We start from the raw sequence: 21,306 nt of genomic DNA, 5'->3' as shown, positions 1-21,306 counted from the left end.
GTGCATTCATTACAGGGTTATATGGAAATGATCTTTCCCTGCCTATGTGATTGGCTAGTCCTAGAAATATTTTTAACACATAAAAGAAGCATTTCACTGCCTTCTCAAACTGCTACTAATCTTTCCCAAGAGTTAGCTAAAGAAATCTACCTTAATACCAATTCAAAGACTGCAATTAGGCCATAAAAGACCTTTCTGAGTCTAGTTCAAGACGCGGTTATGAAGAAGTTTGCCAGGATACCTCAGATTTAATTGAACCTAAATGCCTTGGTGAAAACATATATCCTATTTCATGCGCTTACATAAGCTTCATGACAGAATACACATCACATGAATGCAGGATAGATTAAATCGATACATCCTTTTAACATGTATCACTTGGACATCCTACCACTTCCTTCCTGAAGTGAAAGAAAAAGCCCAGAAATGTGCGTCAGTCACACCTCCTTTTCCTTTCAGGCTGTCAAACAGACATGTACTGGAATGAGTTTTGCGTACGAATCAGCTATGGGGTCATAGGATAGGTAGCAAAAATTTTTATTGTGCCTGAACTCTTGGCACTCCTGCAGTGTCAGATGGGGTTTTCATTTTCTTTGTGCTGCCACCAGTGAGCATAAAGGCAGGGCTATCTTCTGTATCCCAGTTTAATTCCATCTCTGCCGTGCAATCTCATGCATATAGGACTTGGGAGGAGAGGAAGGGAGGGTCACGGAGATATTTGGGTAGGTAATACATCTTGAAGAATCCAGTTACTGTACAGGTAAGTAATATTTATTTATTTTCTTTCTGAATAGTCATCTGTATAAGCTTCATGAAAGGAGACTGCCACTGCTTATCATTCTGCAATTTTATCAAAATACAGGAAGATAAATTTGCCCTCGGTGTCACTCACGTTCTAATATATATATGAAGCAACTCAAGTTGTACTCTAGTCCACTGCTTCAGAGGATCGGTCACTGCAGGAAAAAAAAAGTCATAACTGTAGTTATAATTAACAGAAGGTTTTCTCCAGAGTTTAAAGCTAATTTATTACAATAACGATAGAACACTTCATGTAACTAAAAAGAGGAAAGCAGCAGTACGGGTTGAAGGTCGGCTTGAGTCTGTCATGTTTTCAGAGTCAAAGCCAAACAACTGGAAAAACATGCCAGTATGTTAAAAGGCACATGCTGGTTCGCTTTTATTTACTTTTTCTCTAATTAGTATGTTTTGTTTGAAACAGCAGTTTGTATTTTAAAGAAGAATAATTCACATGGTAATCAATTAGTCATGAATCAAAAAGCTGGAAACAAAGCAATTATTTAAAAGCAATTATTTAAAAGAATAGTCTTGAGACTATTCTGCCCTAGTGGAGGTGCTATCTGGCTAAGCAAAAATCTCCTACTTCTCACAGGCATTGGTGTGGTTTTGTAAGGTGGTTACACGCATGGTGACACCACTACAAGAGTAAACGTGCACATCGTTTAACTAGGTTTGTCTGAGACAAAGTGAAAACTTTTAACTGATCTCTCCTTACTGGGTGGGTTGTTAGTATTAGACTAAAGTTAAAAGATTGTTATTTCTAGGCAATTGGTTGTAGTCAACACTGGAGTGTTTTGACATGAAACCATGTACCATACATGTTTAAGTTTGTGTATTATTTTAGGAAAAGTAATTCTATATGAATATAGATTATTTTTTTTCAAGTGCATTTAATGTGGCACTGTCTTGATCAGTTTTGGTACCATCAATTGCTCTTCCTTCTATCCCTCAAGAGTTTGCCTGTCTGAATTGAGCACTATATGGTATTAAGGTTAATACAATGTCAAATTCACCTCTTACCTTATGTGTTAAAATGTTTTGTTCTGCATTCTTATTTTAAAGCACTTTCCATTTTACATGTAACTGTTCAAATGAACCATTCCCACTTCTGTGGTTTGAAATGGAGAGCTACACTTCCACACTTGGCTATCTGTGAATAATATATCAAGAAGCACAGTCAATATTTATTGCGTAATGCAGATAAGCAAGTAAATATTATTCATGTCTGGCACAGTTAATATTCTGAGGTTTTTTGTAAACTTGTTATTCATCTTTTGTATGAGTCTTCAGTTAAGCTAATCATAACCATAAAGTAGTTGTGGAAGATATTCTCAGTGTTTCAGAAAGATTGAAACAGTGTTAAAACATGTTCTGCAACTCCTATTTTTGAAATGTAGATCTCAGTTTGTTTCTTTAGAAATCAGCAATTACTTCCCCTGTGAATCCACTTTGGAAAGTAACCATCAACATGCCTGCAAAGCCTAACAAACACTGTCGCCTGTGCTAGTGGTTGAATACTAGCCTTTCTCTGCACAAAGGCAGTGGTGCCAGAGGTCTTGCACTGGTCTGATATAAAGCTTTGCATCTCTGCTGGAACACTCTTGTTGAAAGTGGCAGTTTTAAGACTGCCAGAAATGGTGTTCCGATAACAAGTATCCTTGGTGATATATCCTAAGTCCTTGAAAGCAGGAATTAAGGAGTAAGTCAGGTTCGTTCTTTAAACTCCAATGACTAATTCTTGCATTATGAAGGTTGCAAGGTCAAATTTTTTCCAAGTCAGTCATCTTTTTCCTTATTCTTTATATGGTGTGAAACACTTTCAGAGAACCAGTGGAAAATTTCAGTCCTAAATACAAAAGGTCAGAAGACAAAGAGGTAAATCTGACAAAAAGCAAAATGCAAGAAACAAAGAGAAACATTTTTTATTCTTCCACTACTGCTGAGATGGCTAAAAAGCCCATGTGTTAACTTAAACATGCATTAATATCTCATCTGAATCCTATGATCTAAACCAATCTGCAAGTCAAGAAATGCAGAAATCTTCCATCAAGCTGCTCATTTCTGATAGATTTGTTAAGTAGCCATGGTCCAAGACATTTATCTGTACCTGTCAGGACAGCCTGCTTTGCAGTATTTTGTCCAAGCTGTTACAGCAGAAGCAGGAGATACACGTTTATTTTCCTAGCAATATTAAAGTAAGGAGGGTCTTCTTTACAAATAACAATACCATTAGTTTTGTATATATTTTTTCTAAGGTACACTGCTTATGTAAACCAGTATGTTTTCTCAGAAGCAATACAGTTTTCTTCCAAGGTCTTTGAATATATGTGGGACATCTGAACTTGCAACTGTGCAGATGCTCTTAATCAAAGAATAAATTTTAAGGGAGTCTTGTTACTTGAATGTCTGAGATTCAGACAGTCCCAATGAACCCTTCATAATTCCTAGAGAATTTTTGATGAAAAACTTCCTTAAAGACTTAATCTGAACAATGGAAAACTCCGTTGGGTTAATGTTTACCTTTCTTCCCCTTAACCTGGAAATGGCAAATTCCAAACTGCATTGCAATGTTTCTCTTCTTACCACGCCTGCTAGTGAATGTATGAGCAAATGGGCAATGCCTGCTATGTTCCCATGAATTCTGGCTTCTGTGCTTCTTTGGAACTGCTTACTAATCTTTATTTACCAACAACCCTTGCTTACTTGTGCTGTATAATCTGAAAGGACGTGGTATGTCCAACATGGAGGGCAAACACTCTTTCTTTCAGGTCCTGCTTTGCTAGCTTTCTCCTTCTCTTTACTGTAATCTTCCTCCTACTCTTGCATCACCTCATCTTTCTCTCCTCTGTGTGAAGATAATTTGCCTGCAGTTGCACCTTGGGAGGGAGAAACGCATTTTGGTTGGCGTAAAACATGGTTGATTAAAAGGCTATAATTCCAAACAAGCCATCTTCACCTAGTCTCCCGTCATTTTCCAGGACAATCTACGTAAAAAGGATGATCGGATTGAAGAATTGGAAGAGGCACTCAGAGAAAGTGTTCAGATAACTGCAGAGCGGGAAATGGTGCTAGCACAAGAGGAGTCAGCCAGGATGAATGCTGAGAAACAGGTCTGCAATCTTACAAAGTCACTGGTAGTCTTCCTAGGAAAGTAACCAGACAGTAAAGTACTATTTTCCCTACTTTACCGTGAAACACAGATGGTTTTGTTTGATGATCCTGTATCACTGTTCCAACATTAGGTAACAACTCAAAAAGTCTGCAAAGCCTTCATGATAAGTTGTATTTCATAGGTAATGTTTTCTTGAAGTTAAAAAGAAATATAAGGTATCCTGAGGTTTAAAATATTATTTTAAGTAGTAACTCTTCTGATCTGTCTTATCTGTCAAAGCTATCTTCCTATGTGTAACCATACATAGGTTCACTGTGTTGTTCATTGAAAGTGTTTTAAGATGATGATTTTTATTTGCATAGTTGGGTTTATGAACCATGGTCTCGTTGTACTTGCAAAACAACTGGATAAAGAGACAAATCCCTTGGCTCGAGCCAAACATACACACAGAAAATACACATTTGTGTCTTGAAGCCACAAGTATAAACTTCTATGCATTAATTGATTCTGTGCCACTGACAAGATTCTCTGAAGAATCATGTATGTGCCTGATTTTAACTCACGTAAGTAATCATTAAGAAAACATACCGTCAGTAATGAATAAAATTCCATGAGAATTTGATAAAAGTTTTAAAGCAGAAGCTGAACTTAGCATTCTTACTGTGCTTTTTGTGAGCCTCTTCAGTGTTTTTCACTGTTCCTTACTTGACCATAATTAGCAAACAGGAGCATTTGGTCGCTTGCGGTTCCATTGCAATAGTGTGATCTTCTTCTCTCTGTTATTTAAATAAAAGAAGTTCTGACTAAGTGCACTTTAAAACATTTTAAGAGTTTTTTTCCAACATGTATTCTCATATCACAGACTTTAATGAAAAAGAAGATATAAATATGTTAGTAGTAATCAAAGTTTTCAGGAAGAAAGCAACTGTTTCTTTTTAGACTAGGGTCAAGCTCAGCTATTCACTGATAGTCATTTTGAGGATAATTCTGGTTGCTGTACCCTAAGATCCTAGACAATGTTATGGAATTCACTTTCAAGAATGCCTTCTTTCCAATCTTCTTGTAGCCTTTCAAAAATTGCATGAAACAGAAATGTTAACTGGGTAGTGAATACCGCATCAAAGATTAGATCTCCTTGAAAGGAAAATACATAGCTCACAAGGGAGAAGGTTCTATGCTGAGATGCAAAAGTAAACAACATAGTATGTGATTTGATGCCAAGGACATCATAATGTTTTAATTTCTTTGTTACAAAACAGAGTGGCCATTTCTATATTCTTTGAGCACCTGGAAGCATATAGAACTCACTCTTCTGTGAAGTCTGTGCTTGAAATGCAGAACAAGATGCATAAGGCTTCATGAATTTTTGGGGGGAAAGTTTTAAAGAAGGTAGAGTGTGTTAATTTTGTAGAGGTTAGAAGTATCTGAAGTTAGGAAAGTAAGCACAAAGATGAACGTTTACGAATTCTATGCACACGTAATGTGAGTCTTTACTAGAGGACGGTCACGGGTCATCTCAGTATTAAAAGTGAAAAGTGAGTGAAGTACAGTTTGCAAAGGATGGGCAGCTTATATGTCATTCATTAGCAAAGAGGCATGCTGGTAGCATTAACATGATCAAAGCTACAGACAAGGAGATTACTGCACAAATGGGCACAACCTGCATAAGAATGATTTTTGCTTAGATCCAGACACAGAAGAAATCCTACCAAAGAACTTTAGTAATACAGATGCAGTTAGAAAAGTCTTATATTTGAGATATTCCATTTAAAGAAATTCTGCAAGTTTTTAAAAATAAACTTTAAAGAAGTTTGAGTCAAAGATATTATCAGGATTAACAAAAATATGGAAGTTCTGTCCCAGATGGAAAAAGATGAAGTAGTGAGGAAGATTCAGTCACAGGATGGAAAGGAGAACTCTTTTTTAGCATGTTGAGCATGAGCTCCTCATAGATGTCTCCAGTTTGAGCTGTTAGTAGCAGGTTTAATATGGAGAGAAGAAATAAGTCTGGGTTAGTAAAAAAGGGAACTGTTGTTATTAAAATGAAGCTTTATTTATGCATGAGGCATCCTAAAACAAGAATATGGTAAGAGAATAATGCTTTGGGAACGTACACAAATTTCTAGTTTGGCAGTAAGGAGGCTTTTCAGAAGAATTTACCAGCAAAGCCTGATGAGAGGCACACAATGAGATCAAATGGTGAGAGCTTGCTGAAAAGAGAAATACCTGGTGAATGGAGGGTTGGAATTGGGTGTACAATCTGAAGATGAGGCAGGGCAAATAAGCCATAAGGATCAGTGAGAGAGACTGAGAGGAGAGGAAGAGCTCCAAGATGAGTGAGATTTGTGGGAAAAGATTGGTAGAATATGGTGGGTAACAGCATTGTGGGGAAAAGAATAATTTGGATGTTGCATTACAGAAAGAAGGACGAATAAGAAGGATAGATTGAAAGCAGCAGTATCAGAAGAGGGATAAGTCGACATCTGTACCTTCACGGGTTGGCAGCAGTGTCTTACTTCAACAGAAGAACTAAACTGCCAGCTCTGACCAGTTATAGTTTTTAAAATATGACCAACAAGACAGCACAAAGGAAAAGCAATTGGAGTGTCTTGTTCCAGTCTGCACCGGGAGAGCTGTTGTGCCCCATTTGTCCTATGGGATTTAGTTTTGCTATCAGTTAAATACAGTCAAGTAATAAAGTGCTTGCAAGTAGCTTTTTTCCCAAGGCGAGGAAGAGACTTTTCTTCAAATGTTTTTCAGTTCATATTCCTTCAATTACTTTAAAAGAATGCCCTCTTTGTTTTATTATGTTCTGTGGAGGTTCTTTGTAGAGTTGTGAAAGACACCCTTAGATAGCTTCAGAGTTTTAAAATGCAGAGTTCTGTTTTACATATGATATTAATGGCAAATCCTTTGATTTTTATAAATAAATAACAGGTTAGGAACATTCGTAGATCACGTATGAGTGATATGTGTGATTTTTAAAATGTCGGTGTTGTCCAAACTCATTATAATTTTCTTTTAATTGCATGCTTTTTCTTTCCTCTCCTGTTTACCTTGTTTTCTACCGTTCTGCCACTTCTCTGCTTGTCCGAAGCTGTTTAATGAATCAGTGCATGAGGTCAACCATTTTGGCTTTAAGTGGTTCAAGGTATGAGGACATGTCATTTGTGTGTACCTCTGCCCCAGTACTTGATGTTAGTTTTGTAGCCCTGTGTTGTGTAATCCTACCCTCCGTCACGTCATGATGTATGGTTTCCTGCTATTTTACAGGCTTCAGATTTGAATTACAGTGTCCATGAAGCTACTCAGGATTTCATGGTTCTCAGAGACACATTTCAGATTAAAATCTTGCTCTTTTTAATGCAGTGTTTGAAAATATCCTGGCAGTGTGTTTTAACTTTGGCAGTAGGTTAACTGTGTTAGTACACTCTATACGACAAGATGTCTCCGGCTGACTAAAGTGTTCTTTCACTGTCCTGGTGCATCTTACCATCTCTTCTCTTGCAGTGGAAGGCAGGAGGTTATCTTCTATATCAACTTAGTCATAATCAGCACCATTCCCAGGACAATGCTGGAAACGTGTTTCGATCTTCATGAAAGAATAAGGCCCTTTTTGTGGAATAAAGTGAAACAGAAGTTCAGGTTTGTTGATTCAGCATCAGTCAACAATTAGTGTCAGGTCCTTGGCTAAAGGAGCACAATATTAGAATTATTTGCATTTCGAGCTTCATTATTGGAGAGCATAGTTCATAAATGTGTACTGACCTAAGGTAATTATGCCTTCCCTCACTTCACTCACTTTCACTCCCATACTTCAGTGCACATCCCTTCAGTTTTTTGAGCCTCTGTATTTCTAGGGCCATGTTGTGAAAAGGACTGTCATGATTTAAGCCCTGCCAGTGACTCAGAACCACTCGACTGCTCTCTCACTGCCCCCTTTCTTCCCTGTCTTGCTGCAGGCGGGATGGAGAGGAGAATCGAAAGAATGTAAACCCTACGGGTTGAGATCAGAACAGTCCAATAACTAAAGTATAATATAAAACTACTAATAATAATAATAATGACAAGGGAAATAACAAGGGGAGAGAATATAAAACTAAAAAGAGAAGGGGAAAAAAACCCAAACCAATAAACACAAGTGATGCACAATACAATTGCTCACCACCTGCCGACTGATACCCAGCCCAACCCGAGCAGCAGTCTGCCCTTCCGGGCGACTCCCCCCAGATTATAAACAGCACTGCACCAGGTACTAGGAAGGAGAAAAATTACTGTTACAGCTGAACCCAGGACAGACTTAATTCATGGTAAGAATGATCTGATTTTTTGAAGGACTCTTTTCATGGGAACCAATTTGCTGATCTGGTTCATGGATCCCCAGGCAGAATTTAAGGCACATCTGAGGGAACATTGAGCTGTGGGGGCAGGACTGAGAAGTAGAGGCAGGAATTGCTTAGTATTATTACTAAAAATATTTTTACCAGAAACTTACTGTGGGCTTTACAATAGGCTACTATTTCTATGAGTGAGATGGTGTACTGCCTGACTGTAACATATGCTTCTTTATCTTCTTTTATTTCCTTCAAATTTGAAAAGCAGTAGGTTTTAGAAATTTAAATAGTATTTCTGCTGATAGTAGCATAGCTCTGTTCTCTCATGAATATCAACTCCTGCTTCAATGCACTGTCTCTGTAGTATAAGCTACCATCTAACTCCTTACCCTATAATGTTATGGCAAATAAACACATGAAATACTGGCCGTTACTTGTTCATTCCTTACTTAAGCTGAAATTTGCAAGTTAGCAGTCTGATCTTGACATCTTCCATCAACTTCTTTTGAAGTTACGGTTCTCAGTAGGAAATTTTAACTGAGGTTAGTATGTAGACCTATAAATAAGTACACGTATGTTCTTACACTCTATCTTTTTATCCTACAAAGGGTGGGTTTCTCTGCTTTGCTTTTTGAGAAAAAAAATAGAAGACTGAGTACTGTAATAGTAATCTATTGTTTGAATGTATTTTCTTATGCTAATTCTTTCTCCCACTGTCTCTGAAAGTTATTTCAGCAGGATTTAATATTCTTTCAGGTGCATATTACATGTAAAATATGTAGATAACGAGACTCTTGGAATTCTCTGTCACATTCATCTACTTCAGAATTCATATTTGTTTATTTAGTAAAAATAAATATGAAATGGGTTAATGATTCAACTAGAACCTCCTTCACAGATGTCTCCTTTTTCACCATCTCCTATTCACCAGGATTTCTATTGTAAGTACAAGGACTGCAAAGGTTTGAATGTAGAGTACAGTCTCCAAGAGCTTTTTCTCTCTTACCTATAAATTACTGTACAGAAATTCTACCTAAGTTTTTAATGAAACCCCTTATTTGTACTTCCATCAGACCATCATTCTTGTCCTGTTTTAACTTTCTAGCGCATATTACTTAGATTACATTTCCTTCTGAGAATAGGAACTACGTCTAAAATAGAAATATTATATATCGGACCCTATCCTATAAAGTACCTTCTAAAAATGCAAACTAAATTAAAGCACATACCCTTTTTGCTGAGCATTCTGTTACTGACATAGATCTAAAATATTTTCTAAAACATGTTGAGTGCTGGAATTATTTCACAGCACAAATTCTCACGCATTAAGTTACTTCCTACCAGTCCCTGTAAATGGAAAATATGAAGTGGAATTTCTCATGAATGAGTTACCTATAGAGTGTTTTCTGAGCACCATAGAAAATCAGAATTCTGACTGCTCTGTAATAGATGCTAGACAGTTTGCTTTTAGTTAATGTTTTTGCCTCTTCTATATCTCCTTGTGAGAAGTTTGATAAATCAAGTGATTGGAGATCGAGGCATTATTCCAAGATATGGTTTGGGGGTGGAGGTGCTTGAGCCTCGTTGCTTCCCACTGATTTTTCTAAGCAGTTTACATTCTCTTTGGCTGAACTTCTCTTGAATATTTTCTACAAAGCTCCTTTCTATAGAAGTCTGCCAAACTAATTTTGGGTTTTGAGTGTATGTATATACATACATGTGCAAAGTCATTTGTGTATTTAATTCATATTGAGTAAAAAATCTGTGCTAAAGCCTTACATTTTAATTTCTTTTACTGATAAAAAATTTTTAAGGGCTTTTTAAGCCAGTTGTCAGCTTGAAGTATAGTCTTGACATTGTGTTTAAGAGATTTCTTTTTTTTTTAGTTCTTTTGTCTGATTCTTTTCCTTTGGTTAGAGAAAGCACTTTGGCACTTTGGCTAAAGTTGACTGTGCACCGTGTCCTTGCCAATGAATATGCTTGCAGTCATTTTTAGAATCACTGCTTCTCCTTAAAGTTGCTACTTCTCCCAAGGTATTTAAATGGATTATGTAGCTTCTTCCTTTAAAAATACACAGATTTGTATTGTGTCAGACTTCTTACATGGGAAGGTATGTAATTCCTTTTGTATTCGGTAACGTACTTCTTAAGAACTGTAACAGAGTAGAAGTTTTATTCTTTATTTGTCTTAGATGTGTTCAGCTGAGCCAAACTGGGGGCTTGGGAGGTTTCTTTTTTTCCTCCAGTAGAGAAGAATGAGTAGAAAATCATGCCCAAAAAACTCTGAGACAGAGATCTTTTTCTAACATTATTGGGGGAAAAACTTCTAAATATTTTAGAATCATAGAATAGCTTAAGTTGGAAAAGACCTTTAAGGTCATCCAGTCCAACCATAAACCTAGCACTGCCAAGTCCACCATTAAGCTATGTCTGTAAGCACCACATCTACATGTGTTTTAAATACCACCAGAGAAGGTGACTTTGTTTTTGTTTAATTTGTTGCACTCATTTAAGGTTTCAAAGTGGGCAAAATTTGATGACTTTTAGGAGAATTTGGGACACTGAAAGGATAGTTAACTTCTGTTCAAAATATACATCGAGCATTTCTCCATGTAAGTCACCTTTTCATTTAATGAAATGCAAAACACTGATGGAAACTGTTATATAGAAATTTCGTGCAAATGATGATTTCAAGATCATTTTGTCTGGATTTTTATCCCTTGTTGTGTCCTGAACCCAGGACACCCTTTTTATTGTTTAATAGGTAAATACTGATTTCACATTATGCCTTTTATAATAGTTAAGTATTCCAGACAAAGTTCTTAGCATCTCTCTACCTGTTGTATAATTTTCTCACATACCTACCTCTAGACAGTATTTTATTTTTCGTGGCTCAAGAGAAAATCAAAGTGGTGCAGATTTGGTTACATTGATGCTTGCTTGGAATTGTAAGGACCCAAGCAAATATTTGTGTTACAGTTTGTTAATTTAGAATTTCTATTGCCTGTTCCAGTTGCATTCTGTAACTGTGATCATAGATGCAAGTGTGATACAATAATATGTAGATTAGAGCATTGGAAAAATTCATTAGATTTGTGCATTAGATTTGTAAATTTAAAATATATGCTCTTTTTCTGACATAATCATTTTATTCCCCTAAATCCGAGAAGTGCAAGAGAAGAAATTGTATTTCTTTCCAGACCATTCTCATATATAGAAAAACACAGAAGAGTAACAAACTTGAGTTTCATTAAATTGAGGATGTCTCTTCTTTTGAAACGTTTCCTACTCACACAAAAGCTTTTGGACTTGCTATACTGCTGTTTACCATCAGATTCCTTCAAACCCTTCACTAAATTTCAGCCTGAGTTCCGCTGGCTTAGTACAGTGGGATTACTTTCTAGTTATTGGGGTTAGGTTCTGCTATTTGCTTTCTGTTGACTACAATGCTTAAGATTTGCTTCCACCAGCTAGTAGAGGGGGAAACTTTCCTGAGCTTGCCCATGAGACTACTTCTCCAGGTAACCACATTTAACCTTCATGTGGCAATGCATATGCTTTCACATAATAACAGTGCTTTCATGTATTTATGTTCATGATCCTTAATGTCTTTTGGGAAAAGAGTGTTAAAGTTGAGCATACCATTTTTTCACTACTTGTGATGAGGTAATAGGTCTTCCCAGAATTTTTCTCCTTGGAAAATCAGTATTTGCTATATAAATTGACAAGCTATGCTATGTAGCACAGCATTAAATATTTGCTTTGAATATTGTTCAGTTATGTCTAAACTGTCTGACATGGTGACATATCGTAGGTAACCTGGAACTGTCTGAAATGCAGCAAAATGGAAATCAGCATGGTCTACAGAAGGCTTGTGAAAACCTGCCAACGTCCTTGGACAATTAGTCTGAGCTGAAAGGCTTCCTTCGGCCCAATTGCTATTGCTACCTTAGCAGCAATCACAGAGTAGATGTACCCTAAGAAAGGTCACGTTATTTTGAAGATGTCCATGTTTGGAGTTGTGGCTGGAATATCATGAATTAACCACAGTTCTAGAGAATTTTGTTTGGATGTAACACATTATGCTAAATGAGCATGTACAAAACCGTACGGAATGTGCTATATTCTAGTCTCTCTGCTTCTGTAGAGATATTTAAAAGGTGATAAAAATCTAGATTTTTGCAAGGTTGTTTATTATCCTTAGTGATTGCTGCTGTGTTCCTGAGGGGCTGGAGAGATTCACTGCTAGCCACAGAAAATAAACACAAGACAGCTTCCTAAGTTTACAGATCCATATAAAGTAAAACAGGACAGCTTCCTTTGGTATGGTTACAAGGGTTAAAAAGCATAATGAAAATATTTTGTAGGACAATTGTTCCACTTGAGGGAAATGCAGAAATAAAATCGTAACTTGTTATAGTCTTCAGATACCAGAGACTACATCAGGTTTCTGTTGTAAATAGAAATCAGGATTATATATACATTTTTTTACCAGGCCTGACTCAAATATTTTGTATCTGTTAAGCAGAGACAATTACTGCTTCTCTGTCAAGAGCTCTCGTCCCAGCAGTAGGCTGTTGCTTATTTATATGGCTTATGGCCCTTGTTTAGGAGATAGAACTGTCAAATCTGCCTCCAAACATCCTAACAGGACACAGCTGTGACTTAATCAGTCCTGAAGTCTGGCGGCTCAGTAGTTTTCTCTTATCCAAACATCTGTGAATTTTGATTCCTCTTCCTTCATATAAGAGCTCAATGCTCTCCAAGTATAAGCAGAAAGCACTTTTGATTGATACTCAAGTAATGTACTCCTTGACAGAGACTTACGTATTTCTATTTCTGTGGCTTCTGTAGGAGTAACATGGTAATGTCAGGTATCTGATCAGTCTAATTTTGGTGCTCTTCATTGCCTAGATCCGTCAGTGGAGACAGAATAAGGAGCAATGCAGAGTATTAACTCCTCTTCATTATCAGGTGCTTTTTTTATAATGAAAGTTTTTGTTGAGAGACCAACTCATGAAGACAAGAGACATCAACTATCTCACTTTCACAGTGATAAGAAAATTTGCATTCAACTACAGTATCCTGCAGCTTTTTATACCATAGTCTCTTGTTCTCTATCTTTCTCCTCTCCTTTTTCCCAATTGATAATGTAAGAATAGGACAGTGGCACCAGTTTTGTTAAACCACATAAACACTGTATTTTGTCAGGGATGCTGAACATACAAAATCCTAACAACCTAAAAAACAGAGGCACAAAGACTTAAATCTTTACACACTAGTGTAAAGAAACACAAAGTTCCCTAAAATTACTGGTGTATATTACAGATGATCAGAAGAATCCTGTTTTTTCTCTGGAAAACTGATAATCCACCAGCCATTTTCATAGCTTTGACACTTACTCCCCTCTGTCGCGAACAAAATACAACTCCTCTGTGTGCAGTCTGACAGTCCTCTAATGCTGTACACAGTTCATCTTGGCAAAAGGCATGCTGTAAATCTGGCATCCGCTTTGAGATGAAGGTATATGTGATGTATAGAAACATTTTAATTGTTGCACAATATTCTGCTGTGTTTATTTCCAAGTGTCTTTAGATAGGATCTTCAGCCAAGAAATTCCAACTTGTGAAGAAAAAAGTTTTTCACTAGTCTGCATAGGATCCTATGGCAATGTTCTTTAACAGTGACCACACAGAACAAATGAAGCAGTAATATAGGTTGATATGTATAGTGTAGGGAAGAATGCTCTCTTTAGGTGAACATCTGTTCACCTTAGTTTATCTTTAGAGTGCCTGCAATTATGGAATAAAAATTAAGGTAAAGGATCTTAACACCTTATGTATCTGCTTCAAAAGGATTAGCAATGGTCGCATTGTCATAGTGGAGAAGCCAACAGCCGTGATGCATTCCTCTGAAACCCTACAGGCATATGTATACTCATGCACTGGTTGTGAATAAGAGGGGCTTGAATTGGAGCCAGAGCCCCAGCCTGTGTAGTAGGGCAGAGACATTCTGCTTCCTACCCTTCTGCTGTCAGTGCGGCAGAGCTTTCAGCTGCCCTCCTAGTTGAGGGCTGTCCTCACCTTACGCACCAGAAATTGCATTTTAATTTTATCAGAGGGAGAAGAGATTTTTCTTGTCACTGATTACTTATTTCTCTCATTTTCCTCTGATATTTTTAACTTTCAAAAAGCTATGCCTAACAGCTTTCCGAATATCTATAAGAATTTGAAAGTTGTTTCTTTAATTCAGAATAGCCAGGAATTTGGTTAAGTGTGTTGGATATAGTCTTTAAGAGTACCTAAAGCCACCTTACTGCTTTAACGAAAATGGGGCTATGATGAAACCATAATTCATTTCCCTCTTATTTTGTGTAAAGGTTTATTAGCTTGTGATTTAAGCAAACCATCTGGTCCTGCTGGCAATCCAAGTTATGTCAGACTCAATGCTTTCTCCCTGTAATATGTTACTTGAGGCAGTTAAATTACATGCTTAAGTCCCAAGTCTGGCCTGTGCTTTTTCCATGTCTTAACATCTGTTCTGGGAAATTTTTCTGGGATCCAAACAAGGTTGCATGGAGCCAGAACTCTTGTCTTTGTCTTTCTTTTCATGTCTATTTCTTTCTCTTCTCTCTGTCCTGCAGTCTAATCGGTTCAACTAAGTATAAGATAATGAAGAAATTTGCAGTCCTTTTCTCATTTCAGTGATGTACACAGTGAAATGAAAGTAGTTCAAAAACTCAAGAGCCGTAGGAAAGTAGGAGACTTTCCTCTGAGACAGTGAGTGACACTTTGAGAAATGTTAGATTTTAGTTTTTTTCCCAGTCTTTGTAGTGTTTTTTACTACTGACGTGTAATTGCAAAACCTTGTTTTGCTGGCCTACTTCATTTTGGGCAAACTTACAGATTTCTAGTACATTTTGTCTTGTAATGCTGATTTCATGTTCATGCAAAAAAGGTCTATGTTTAGAAAACTAATAATTTTAAATATACAAGTTAGCCTGCTGAGGTGGTTTTGAAAATAAGATTTGTAGTTATTCATTTGTACAATGATGATGGAAAGTGACTTCTTTGTATTGGTATTCGTATCTGTAGTCTCTAAAATTTCAGCATTTGTATTTTGCCTGAGACAATAATGACTATGAACAGCTACCCCATAGCCCACTGTGTGTGTATGTATATTGAAAGATATGGTTTCTTTCCTTCAATCAGAAGCATAAAAATGTGTCTGTTTTCAGGCACGTAATTAAACATAAAACTGTAAGTTTCCCATGTATCACTGCACGTAAAGTACTGTATCTCCAGTTTAGCATTAGAGTTCTTAGAGCAATAGTCAAGTCCCTTTGTCACACCCTTTGAGACTTTTAATTATGGACTGATGTGCAGTCTTTTGTGCTTGATCAAAAAAAAGGGAAAAGAAAGATTAAGGGTGGGAAAATAACAAGACTAACAGATATTTTGGACCATCTGGATGGTTGAAACTACCTGAATCAGTGAAAAAACTCTTGAAGTTTAAGAAGACCAAGTACAAAGACCTGTAGCTGGTTCAAGGCAATAAATGCCTGTATCAGTACAGATGGAAGAATGGATTCAGAGCAGTCCTGTGGACAAGGACTTGGGGATACTTGTGGATGAAAAACCAGACATCAGCTGGCAATATGTGTTTGCAGCCCAGAAAGCCAATCATATCCTGTTAGTGACAGAGAGAAGTGTAAAGATTGTTAATCTATACATGGGGAAAAGCCTTATCTAACATCAACATAAAATATTTTTCAGGTAGTGTACCAGTGATTTGCTATCCTTAATAAATACAACTTAAGCCAGTCCTATACATTTGAACTGTAAATGCATTCATGTACTGTCACTTGAGACTGGAAAATTTTCTTTTGCTGTGTCTGTAAAGGGTGTTCTTTAGCCTTTTCCTTGTTCTTGATATGCACGTAGCATATAAACATGGATTGCATGGGTCACCATTTCAGAACAGATCCTCTGCCCCTGCAAGCGTTTTTTTCAAGCACATAACTTTTATTTCCTTTTTTTTCCTCTGTATTCACGGCTTTTTCCATTGTCTTTTTATGTTTGCACAGTATCACTGTAGTGAATTACATCATATTAGCAGCATTCATGATGCATTTGTTGCTTGGATGATGAGACAAAGTTGCTCTGGTTCTCTGAAAAGGTGTAAGCAGAAAACTAAGTTCCAGAACTTCCTGAGAGGGAAGGCCTTTTTCAATTTTCTGTGCAGTAGAAAAGTTCTCTTCAGGTGATCCTTCATCACTGAGGAAGAAGTTCACAATGGGAAGAAAAAGATAGTTGCCACTACACTATGATTTAAACACACTGAAGCATTTGGGGATCCTGAGGCTGCTTTAGTTAGCCTGTCTGTCTGGATTGACCTTCGGGCTGTGATTTTAAGAGGCAACCAATACCAACCACATCAGTTGATGTAGCCCTTTCCTGGCCTGAAATATCTGCTGTGTCTCTGATATCATCAGTGGTGTGTTAGTTCTCCTCACATAAGAGGTGTGAATTTGAGCTTGTGATCCTGTTTTGTGATTTACAGCTGCATCAAAGGAGCCTGAAATTAGAGTTTGTAGAGCAGGGAGGTGAAGATAGATACGGCCATGAAAAGGGCTTCATTTTTCGGTATTATGTCATTTCTTCTATTTCTTCACAAGCTGCCATTGACAGGGTAGATAAACTTCTGTTGTATTGCCTTTTCTCTCCACCTTGCTTTCATTCTTTCTAAGGAGATGTAACACTATGTAAAAAAAATTGTCCTATGTTGACATTTTCCTTTTCCGGTGCTGTGAATCCCATGCTGATCTAATTGACATAGTTTGCACTCCTTCACATAGTTTGTTCAGTCTCTCAGGAACCCTCTCCTCTAATGGAAACTTCATTGAGCTTCATATTCTTCCTCGAAGATAAGCTGTCACCTGGTCAGGTCACTTAAGGCCTGAAAACAATGAAAAAATAGACTCCATTTGAGTTCTCTGCAGATACATCCTGCTCAGAATACATGGAGACCTTTCAGGATGATCTACAGAGAACTGAATCATGGGTAAGTCATAGATAGTCAAAGATATACTCTGCTTTATATAGTATCATTTGAGCAGAGAGAAAGGAGGAGCAAGAGTGCACTCTGCACCTTCCGAAATGGAAACTTTCTAGTTATAATTGATAGGGCACAAGCTTATCTGTAGTTAAATTGAAAATGTCAACAGCATGTCTCTGAAAATGTCTCGGAGTGCAAGAACTCTGGTTCTTGGCAAATACCTTTTCTTTGTTATATAATTAGCTGCTCTCAGGACAAAAAAATCAAGGGTAGATTTGAAGTTTTTCTGTGTAGGCTACATTAGATGTGCTTTGCCAGCAGTTTGCTTCCAGTGAATATTCCTGTATTATTTCTCACGGGACTGCTTACTGGGACATATACAGACAGGTCTGCACTAAGATTCATAAGCTGCCAAATAAAATGTTTTGTGTTGTAGAAGTTTAATTTAAATGGTCCCATGGAATATCTATAACTTGATGAATCTGAACAACAAAGTCTTTATTGTGAATACAATCATCACTATTTTGGTGTTTTTTTGTCCTTAGTAAATCACATGATAAGTGGTACTCGCAGGAGAGGATGGAAGGTAATGACAGTTCTGTAAATTAAGTTTTGGCACAGTTTAAAAGCTACTTGCATTCCAGCCATTTTTGTATACACTGTTAGATCAGTTTTCTGTTAACCTGCAAAAATACAGAATATAACCTTAGAATTAGAATCATAGAATCATAGAATAGTAAGGGTTGGAAAGGACCGTAAGATCATCTAGTTCCAACCCCCCTGCCATGAGCAGGGACACCTTGCACTAAACCATGTGGTCCAAGGGTCTGTCCAACCTGGCCTTGAACACCGCCAGGGATGGAGCATCCACAACCTCCCTGGGCAAACCCATTCCAGTGCTTCACCACCCTCACAGTAAAGAACTTCTTCCTTATATCTAATCTAAACTTCCCCTGTTTAATTAAAAGAATTAGGAAACAAAATGATGAGAAAAAGATAAAGTACCTGCAATAACCACTACTACAAAATACTCCTGCAGAGTTAGACCTTGCCATCTAACACCAGGAGCCTTGGTCTAGATATTGGCCTCCAGCCTCGTGTCTGTTTAACAGCACAGAATTGCTATGCTACAGATCTGCATCAAGCAAACCAGTCCTTCAGTGTTAGCATCACAAACCTTGATGACTGGGAATGGAATGAAGGATGTCAGACATCTTTCAAACCTCATTATGGAAAAGACATTGCTTCAAAGATTGTTTTATCTTGGCAACTGACAGATTGACACAGGCCGGTTTGATTGTTGCAGTTGGCTGGGGGCTTGTTTATTTGAGGTTGTTTTCTGTTACAAGGAGAGGCTTTTGTAGTTGGCATGCCTCTTTTCTTCTCCGTTTGTAAAGGAAAATGTTTATGTAGGTCATTCTGATTCACCCAAAGGAAATGGAAGCTGATATACTAGAAGCTGATACACTAATACACCTTCACTGCCCCAGCATGTTGCTATTTTTCTCTTTCTAAGTATATAAGTTTCCATCCTCGTAGTATTTTTGCTATTCACTGTTTCTGCAGATTTTCTTTGCATTCTTTTCTAATATATTTCTCTATTTCATTTTATGAACTTTCTCTTTGCTTTAAAAATTGGCAGAGTTTCTGATCTTATTTTCCTCAGTAAACACTAATGAGACAGGAAAATTTTGGTTATTGTATGCATGCTAGCCAGTTTGGACTATGTGACACTGAAATTCTCCTCGGTCTGTTAGTTACTGGATGAACTCTTAGCTGTACATTTTGGATAGTTTTTGATAACTGCATATTTAAAATTTTCCTTAATTTGCTGGGCATAAGAAGAATTCTGCTTGTCAGCTGCATTTGAGTGGAAATAGATAGGCTTTCCACAGTAAACACTGCACAATGTCTATGCTAGTTTTTTATAAACTTGCTAATTCAGAACTGCAGTGTTTCTTGCTCTATCACTAGTTGAAGGTGAAAACCAATCTTGTTATCCGTGTTTGTCCTGAGTCATTAGCTCTGGCTTTAGGAGTACAGGATTTATTAAAGCAAGGGATGGTATGGTCCATACCTTGCATCTGCAGCACCTATATAGCGAATGATGTGCCTAACTCCCTTTGTGAAAACATGTAAGTAGAAATTGAGTGCTTAGTATAATTTCAGTAATTCGCTTCCAGGATGGAGCACAAGTTGATTGTTATGCAGGGATATAAATGCAATGCAGTGCTCTATTATCATACTAGATTTATACAAACGTTTGATTGAGTGCACCAGTAGCATCTGAGTTTCTCCCATTCGAAGCACATTATAAAATTGTTTATGAACACTTGGTTGTGGTAGAAAAAGAAGATCCATCGAGCATTATTGTAGAATTATTAAAAGAATATCCAGAGGCTTTTGTATGTTACATGTAGCTGTACTTGAGCATTTATTGTGTTTTTGCATGATAATTAGTGATAAAATTTAGCTGAGACAGAACCTGCTCCAAGTGGAAAATAAAAGAAGACTATGTTATGTCTGTGCAATATATATGCTAGAATTTATAATCATGTGAATTCTGAACCCTTCCCACATGCCAAAGATATAAGCATTGTTCTGCTGACCTTGTGTGCCATCAGCAGCTCTTTGAATGTCTTTTATGTTTCTGTATCACAAAACATGCATATAAACATTGTTCAGCAGATATCTTGAGGGAAGTAGCCTTACTTACATCTTCATGGGAAGCCAGTACTCTCCCTGTTTCAGAAACTGTCTTCATTTTTAAAGTGCATATGTAGTTTCTCTTTAGGCATAATTTCCAGAGGTTTTTTATCCTTCTGCTGTATTATTGATGTATTCCATTTAATACCTATCATTTTTGTGGGCTAATTTTAATATATACAGAACATCTGTTTACCCTTGTGGTACATTTTCTAAAATAGAAATACTGAAGAGTTGAAGAGTTGTAATTTGGTACTGTAATGGTAACGTTCCAGTGACCAGACTGTTAATTCACAGACAGTGATGTTGTTTCAGTCAAGTGTAGACGTCCTGTCCACAGCAGTAGATGATACTTCCAGTCTACAAAAGTATTATGCAGTGTACATGCACTGGTAATCTTTGTGCTCCAATTTAGTTGTGACATTTCGTGAGTTCCAGCTGATTGCATTACACTATTTTTCTCTACTCCTGTCTTCCCAAAAAATGTTTTAGGTAGAAGAGCTGATGATGGCCATGGAGAAGGTTAAGCAGGAGCTGGAGTCTATGAAAGCAAAATTGTCCTCTACACAACAGTCTTTGGCTGAGAAGGAAACCCACTTGACCAACCTACGAGCTGAAAGAAGAAAACATTTGGAGGAAGTGCTGGAAATGAAGTGAGTGTTTATTTTCATTATTTGTTGTAGGCATGTTTTATTGATATCTCTGAATTCTCCTCTCATCACTGGTGTTGTATGTCTCTGCAGATAGCATCTGTCTATGTAATCAGTTGAGCATTCAAAAGTGACTTCTGATGAGGGATTACCTATCTGGCTTTCACACTCCTGATACAGCTCAAAAATATTTCTTCCTTCTAATTGTATGCAGTAGACTACTGTTATTTGCACAATAGCATCTTCAAAGATCCTAAACAGTTATTGGGACTCAGTTATTTTATGTGTCTTATGAATGTGCCATTTTGCTTTGAGTAACAAGGTAATCTACTGATAATCTGCTTTAAGGTAAGACACAAGTCAGTGTAACAAATATAACAAAAAAGAAAGAGGGACTGCAGATACCTGGTCTGCTGAAGTACCTTTCCTACTCATGCAGGTGATTAATTAGCACTGGAACAGAGTTTGATGTTCTCTATCACTTGGATTTCTCTCATCATCTTTGCATCAGGAGGCCTGAATAAAAACTAAGCTTTGAGGAGGTGGGGAGAAATGAGGAATTAGACTTCTAAGGCTTAAATACTTCCTAATTTCTGACCTGGCGTTATAGATAAATAGTTATCCTTAGTTTAGGGAGACATGAATC

The 21,306-nt window shown here is 37.2% G+C and overlaps 1 protein-coding gene across 14 annotated transcripts in view; it reads left to right on the top strand.

The window, feature by feature from the left end:
• ERC1 (ELKS/RAB6-interacting/CAST family member 1) overlaps positions 1 to 21,306 on the top strand; it is a 287,995-nt gene that overhangs the window by 164,808 nt on the left and 101,881 nt on the right. For 9 of the 14 annotated variants that reach the window (XR_003990579.1, XR_004389888.1, XR_003990578.1 and 6 more), the window contains 2 exons: positions 3,780 to 3,911; positions 20,503 to 20,663. Coding sequence is in view for 8 of the 14 variants with exons in the window: in XM_030479675.1 (XP_030335535.1) it covers positions 3,780 to 3,911; positions 20,503 to 20,663 (293 nt within the window). In the remaining 6 variants the exon portion in view is untranslated. The remainder of the gene's footprint in view (positions 1 to 3,779; positions 3,912 to 20,502; positions 20,664 to 21,306) is intronic. The other 5 variants (XR_003990582.1, XR_003990581.1, XR_003990580.1 and 2 more) reach the window with 1 other exon arrangement.

Source organism: Strigops habroptila, chromosome 3 (genome assembly GCF_004027225.2).
Source record: "Strigops habroptila isolate Jane chromosome 3, bStrHab1.2.pri, whole genome shotgun sequence".
Taxonomy (NCBI): Eukaryota; Metazoa; Chordata; class Aves; order Psittaciformes; family Psittacidae; genus Strigops; species Strigops habroptila.
Note: the sequence above shows the minus strand (reverse complement) of the source record. Positions and strands in the feature narration are given on the sequence as shown.